The sequence below is a fragment of the Tupaia chinensis genome, unplaced genomic scaffold (genome assembly GCF_000334495.1).
Source record: "Tupaia chinensis unplaced genomic scaffold, TupChi_1.0 Scaffold142833_1, whole genome shotgun sequence".
Taxonomy (NCBI): Eukaryota; Metazoa; Chordata; class Mammalia; order Scandentia; family Tupaiidae; genus Tupaia; species Tupaia belangeri.
Window position 1 is genome coordinate 178,425 of NW_006202678.1, and position 7,229 is coordinate 185,653.

General features: G+C 39.5%; 1 protein-coding gene across 1 annotated transcript; it reads right to left on the reverse strand.

The window, feature by feature from the left end:
* Positions 1-1,350: 1,350 nt before the first annotated feature.
* LOC102471954 (olfactory receptor 8D4) lies at positions 1,351-2,307 on the reverse strand. The gene has a single exon (XM_006163692.2). The coding sequence runs from the start codon at positions 2,281-2,283 to the stop codon at positions 1,351-1,353; it is 933 nt and encodes a 310-aa protein (XP_006163754.1). The 5' UTR covers positions 2,284-2,307.
* Between the last annotated feature and the right edge of the window lie 4,922 nt (positions 2,308-7,229).

Here is a 7,229-nt window from a genome sequence, read left to right on the forward strand (position 1 = left end):
TATCCATATGTTTTCTAATCAATAACCATAGGATATTTTTCAAATGTAAAACAGATTATAGCACTCTGTTTTGAAACATACCAATGACTTCTCATGGTTCTTAGAATAAAATGTAAACTCCTTATAGCATCTGATATATATTTTTTTTTGCCTACTTGTCCTAACCCCTTCAGTACTTCTTTCCCCTCTTTCACTAAGGTGCAGCTATATTGCTTTACCTGTTTTGTGAGTATAGCCAAGTTTGTTATAGCCTTGGACTTTAAACTTGCTGCTGCTTTTCTGTTTTTAACAGAATTGTATTATTTTCATTTAGGTTTCTTCTTAGTTTTCCCTTCTTTAAGGAGCTCAATTGAGAGTAGCTCTTGACCCATTGATAACTATGTAACTCATTTTTCCAATGCATTTATTTATGTCTATAATTATCATGTTTGTTCACTTACTTAGTTCTGAATTGTCTTCCAATCCTCCCCAGCCCACAAAAGTAAGAAGAGACTTTATCTATCATATCCACCATAATATTTCAGCACTTTGAACAGTTCCTGGCACATAGTCCATGATTAACTAGCACATAACATTTCCATACAGTTCTTTATCTTGATAAGAATTCACTCTTGAGAATCATAAACATTTTCATTATATTAAATTCAAAACATATCATATGAAAGAAATGAAAAATACTTAATTTACAATCTATGGAGAAAAATTTCAACTCAAAAAAAAAGAAAAGACAGAAACTTGCAAGATCCTGCACACATATTGATCAAACTGAAAAAATAGATTTAATTAGACTACAAATACTATTTTCTCAGCTAGATAGTCTAAGTCTCATCCTTGAATCACCACATGCCAACTACAGAGGCTATAGTAATCGAATCTTCTACATGAATTCCACTTTCATATAACATTGGCCTTTAATAAAGACTTTACAAGAAAAAAAGAGAAAAATTCTTCACATTTATAAAATTTTAATAACTTCCATCACACTGCTCAGTATTTTCTTTGCAAATATTAATAAAAGAAATGTCTTTAATATTTATTCTTTTTTATAATATGACAATTCAAAATATACAATGATTATGTTTTCCTTTCTGACCTGGATTCAGGAAAATAAGACTAAAAATTGATATTCAGTCTCAGCAATGGCAGTAAACTTTATATTTAAAATAGTCACTATATCTCATTTTCAGATTTGTTTTAAAGTTTAATAATCTTATGTAACATATATTTCATATATGTGTGTATGTAAATTTCACCCTATTGGAAATTACTTTTATAGAGTTAAGATATAAACACATACATTGAAATATAATTATGAACACATAAAACTAATCTTAATCAGAAGCATATTCATTATGAAAGTATTTTTCTTCTTAAGAGTTTCATTAAAGCATTTTTCACTTCCTTGTTCCTCAGACTGTATGTCAGGGGGCTTAACATAGGAATCACAGTGATGTAAAATACTGAAGACACTTTCTCCTGGATAAGTGAAGTGCTAGAAGTTGGTTTGAGATACATAGACATGCTAGACCCATAAAATATAAGAACAGCTGTCAAGTGGGAGCTGCAAGTGCTGAAGCCTTTGGACCTGCCATCTTTAGAGTGGATATGGAGCTTGCTGGTAAGGATGAAAGCATATGAAATGATGATTGTGAGGCTGGTGGCTACCATGTTAAATCCACCAAGGACAAAAATCAATATTTCATCAATGTAAGTGCTAGAACAGGAGAGTTTAATAAGAGGAACAATGTCACAGAAATAATGTTTAATGATGTTTGACCCACAGAAAGACAGCCTTAATATACAGTTTCCATGAATCATAGCATCCGTGAAACCTATTGAGAAGACAGCAGCCACCAGCTGAGAGCAGACCCGAGGGGACATGATGACATTGTAGAGCAGTGGCCTGCAGATGGCCACATAGCGATTGTAGGCCATGGCTGCCAGCATGTAACATTCAGAAATTACAAAAATGCAGAAGAACAGCTGAGCCATGCATCCAGAGTAGGAGATACCCTTCTCTGAGCATAACAACCCAGTCAGCATTTTTGGGGTAATGACAGAAGAATAGCAGAAATCCAAAAAGGACAAACTACTGAGGAAATAGTACATGGGGGTGTGAAGTTGTAGACTGAGGCTAATGAGCGAGATCATGCCGAGATGCCCCACCGTGGTGACCATATAGATCCCTAAGAAGAGGCAGAAAAGGGGCAGCTGAAGCTCTGGCTGTTCCATCAATCCTGAGAGAAGGAATTCAGTCACAGCAGAGTGGTTTCTTACACCCATTCTCCTCTGAGAAATCTGCAGAGATGAGAGGGAAAACGTATATGCTACTTTGTGTTACAAAAAGAAAACAAACACCAAAGCCAGTACTCACATCAATTGCAGTCAGTAAGCCTCTTTCTACCCACAGAGTGTAAGAATCACAAATACTCCCTCTATCCCCTCCACTATCTCAAATTATTTTAGCAAGAACAAAAGCTTTCCCTGCAGAGTGAGCAACATACCAATGCTGAAGACTGTGTTGGAGATTTTCTCAGGCACATCAGTTAAAGAGGTGCGTAGAGAGAAGCTGGGACCATGAACCTTCTTCTGCCAATGACACCTTTGCCCAGGGCTGGCCCTGCCTCAGGAGTTCCTATAGAGAATTTGCCTATCCCTTAGGACAATTGTGACTTTTTGTTTTTGTTTTTGTTTTGTTTTGTTTTGGAGAGGTTTTTGCTATAGGGCGTGTGAGCTTGCAAGAAAGACAGAGAGAGACAGACAGATAGAAAGCAAGAAATCACCCCCCAGAGGGGATGGCCATACTGCAATCCCTTCTCCTCCATTCTCCTCTGGGGATCTTGGGCACGCACGCACATGTGCCAGGCGTGAGTTTAAATCATGCGGTCTGGGACTCGAACCAAAGTCAGCTACATGGGAGTTCAGCGACATAGTCATTATGCTAACTGCTGGTCCCTACAATTGCGACTCAGGAGGGGCCACATGGTGGTTAAAGTGGCTGGATCCCACAGGGTTGTCTTTAGGTCTGAGTTCTGCACCTGGCAACTTGAGAAACACACCAGGATGCAAGCCCACGTGTGTGTGTGTGTGTGTGTGTGTGTGTGTGTGTGCGTGTGCCTAAATTCCCAGTGGAAATGGAGAAGGGATTGTTATGTGTTCACACTCCCTCCTGAGTGTTCTCTTTTTCTTTCTCTCTCTGTCTCTCTCCAATGAGCACACTCATCCTATAGCAATTTGAAAAAATGAGTAGCTCAGGAGCATCTGATTTCAGACATGCTGAATTATGGTTAAACTTGTTTCTTAGCTGAAGGATGACTAAGTCCACTGAAAGAACTACATAACTTCCAAAGTCTCCTTAACTTATTTGTGATAAGCCACCTGTGCACTACTTTTTAAACATATAAAAGACTGGGGCTGGCAGGTGGCATGTTGGTTAAGGCTAACTGCATGGCTAACTGCAGTTCCAATCTCAGACCTGGAAGCTTGTTTACTCACTTCCTCTAATTTGCTCTCTCTCTCTCTCTCTCTCTCTCACTCTGTCCCTCTCTGAGCAAGTTACAAATAAACAAATAAATAAAGTTAATTTTAAAAAGACTACAGTTTTAAAAAAATAAAATAAAACATATGAAGGACTTCAAAAATTCTGTGGAAAATGGAATTAAAGTATGGGTCTATTTTGGAACAAGAAAAATTTGAAAGCCATGCATAGTTTTTCATTGTATGCATTTCCCATGAACTTTCTGAAGACCCTTCACATGCTAGCATTGGTGTGATCCAGAACTTATTTCAGGAAACCCTTTTTTATTTGTGTATTTGTCCTATTTTTAATTGAAACATGAATTGATTTCCAGGTGGGAAGTTTATCCTTCTTACACTTCAGTAAAACTGGATGATGGTAGAATGGCAGACCTTCCAAAACTGCATCTGAATCTCGGGCCCTCCTCTGACCTGTGCCTACCACTCTCACCAAGGCCACTGGGTTTGCCTGGGAAGTTAGTGCTGCCTCTGGGCAGTGCCAACAGCCCGGCTCCAACATAGCACTTCTTGTTTACAGCACTGCTCTCCCCAGGAGGCAACACATGCCAACCCTTGTAGCTGCCTGTTCTGGGTGAACCGTGGCCTTCTGACCACTCTTCTTTTTGTGCTGGGCTGCTCACAGAGCCCTCTTCAGACTTTCACATTTGCCCAGAGAGTTCAGAGACATTGGGGTTAATGTTTTCTCAACCTGCCCAACTCAAGATCTATCTGTCTCTGGCTCTTCAAGAAGCAACTTGATCTTCTGGCTTCTGATCTATTAATGAAACATTTGGACAAGCTGTACTTCTTCTGGCTACCTGAATTCCTGAGGTTGCAGGTCACTACTGCTTGTTTCCCAAATTCCTCTCAGATTTAACACATAAAACTTCATGGCACTGAACAGTTGTTCTCTGAGTAGGTTTCCAAATTCTACAGAACATGTGTCCTTCGTATTTGCTCTCCATTTTTCCCCTCCTCATGCTAAGGGATGGAGATGGGAAATTCATGTGCAAAGGGTTGCCCTGTGCTTATTATTGAAATACCCCAGGGTGTTCCTTTCTGTTCTTCCCTTACTAATTAGTACGCTCGTGGGTAGTCTAGTCACAGAGACTACACAGAGAACTGTCACAGGGGTATCCGAGAAAACTCATACTTCTTTCTTTGCTTTTAATCTCATGATTTTTTTCATCCATGCCTTTCACTTGTCCTGAGTGTCACAAACACACCTACCACCGTCAGCATCTATCTGATGCTCTCGTATTCTCCCTAATTCCTACCTGGGGTCTCTATTGGAGTGAAATATCTCTCCTCCCCTCATGCTCTTTCCTTGAATCCAGTGTCCTACCCCTGCTTTCTGCTCTCCTAAGGGGGTCACTCTTGCCTGTATTTCCTACTTCCTAAAACATGTCCATGTGCTATGTCTATCTCAGTTTATTATTGCATTATTAACAAAAATACCTGACTGAGCTGTAGGCAGCTCTCTCTTGTAATAACCTGCCCTCATCACAAGAGCTAAAATTTACTGGGTCTCCTATGAGACAGCATTAATCCATTCACCAGTGTGGTGTCTCCATGATCCAATCACCATAATCTGCCCGCTAGGACTGAATTTCAAAACATAAACCTCTAGGAGACAAATTGTTATCCAAACCATAATAAGGTCCTTGCTACTCACTGTGGTTCACAAAGAAACCATCTGCATCACTTGGGAGTTTGAAAGAAATGTACAAGTTTGGACCAGTCCTGTACTGCAGTGGTTAAGGTAGCCAGATCCCACATGACAAGGCCAATTGTGTATCTCGAATTTGGGCACTAGTGGCTTGAAAAGCTCCACTGGTCATGTGCATTCATGTGCCTAAAATCCTGACAGAACAGTGAAATGGAAGGAATTGCGGTGCGACCATGCCCCATTCTGAGTGCTTTCCTTCTCTATTTACCCTCTAGTGAATGAATGGACTCTTGGGCAAAAGTAGAAAGGAAGAAGAAGAAAGGGGGGGGGGAGAAGGAAAGAAAGGGAAAGAAATAAAGAGAAAGAAATAAAGAAGAAAGAAATAAAAGAAAGAAGAAAAAAAAATAACAAAAAAGGAAGGAAGACTGAAGAAAGGAAGAAGAAAAAAGAAAGGAAGAGAGAAAAAGAAAGAAAAGGAAGAAAAAGAGGGACAGAAGAAAGGAAAAAAAAGAAAGAAAAAAAGGAAAAAGAAAGAAAATTAGAAAGAGAGGGAGGAAAGAAGGAAGGAAAAACAGAAAAAGAAGAAAATAAGAACAAAAAGAAAGAGAAAGAGACAGAAAGCAGAATCCCAGATTCGAATCATACCTGCCAAATCAACATGTACATTTTAACAAGAGCCCCAAAAGCTTTGTGTACACATTCAAATTCAAGAGACCCCGTTTTAGCATATTCTGTCTTGCTGTGAAATCATCTCTCTTCTTCCTGTCTTCCCCTCTGAACCCGTCTCTGCCTCTCTGTCTGAGAAAGGATCACAGGATCACATAAAGCCCATCCTTGGAAAACATCTAGTGACAAACCTCCTTGGATGAAGGATAGAAACTACGACTTTACATGTCAGTATTTCGCCACCTGCATGTGAACTCAGATATTCTATGGCATGTAGCGTGCATGCCAAATAGCCTATTACACAAAGTGCATTAGGTTTTTGTGTTTGTAGGAAGAAATGTTATACAAATTGTGTCTTCATCAACATAAAAATGGACAGTGGTAAATAGTATCTGCTTATTTTAACCAGCTACAAAACAGTAAGCTCAGCTAGGTTAAGGCTAAAATTTTGCGAGGGTGTTTTACTAACCTCCAAAATAATCTACTGCCCTGACTCAGACCTGATTAAGGCCACATGTATTTTTAGCAATCCAAAAGCACTGAAAGGTGTTTTTAAATATATCAATGCATCACACAGTATTATTAAAGCTATAGCTATGGAAGTGATTCTACAAAGGGACAGTGTAGACCAGCAATGCCCAGTAGATATACAATGTAGCTTCCTGGGCAATTTAGAAGTCCTAGGAGATCTTTTTTTTTTTTTTTTTTTTTTGAAAGTCGAGTTTAATAATAATTTTATTTAAAAATCATCATTTCCAAAGTATGATCACTTCAACATGTAATTCTCATAACAATTTTAATGAGGCATCTTACTTTCTCTTTTTTTCCCAGACAAATTTTGAAACCCATAGTGTAGTTCACAGCGACATTACATCTCAAGTCGAACTAGCCACACTTCCAATGCTCAGTAGTGTCACCTGTGATGAGGGGTTGTACTATTGGATAAGCATGGGTTTAGAATATCATTTTTTTTTCCTAATCCAGCATAGTTGTCAAATCTCAACTGTCTCTTTTAAGAGAAAGAAGCTCTTCATACACAGAGAGCAGAAAGAGTCATAGAACCTAGCTTTACCCCCAGTTCTAAGACTCAGGTTCAACCTGTGATTCACCAGAGCCTCGCTGAGCTTTATGGTTTTTTTGTTTGTTTGTTTGTTTTTGTGGAGAGGTTTTTGCTATAGGGTGCGTGTGCTTGCCAGACAGACAGAGAGAGACAGAGAGAGACAGAGAGACAGAAAGCGAGAAATCACCCCCCAGGGGGTATGGCCACGCTGCAATCGCTTCTCCTCCATTCTCCTCTCGGGATCTTGGGCATGCACGCACACGCGCCCAGCATGAGTTTTAAGCCACTGGGTCCAGGATGCGAACCACGGTTGACTAC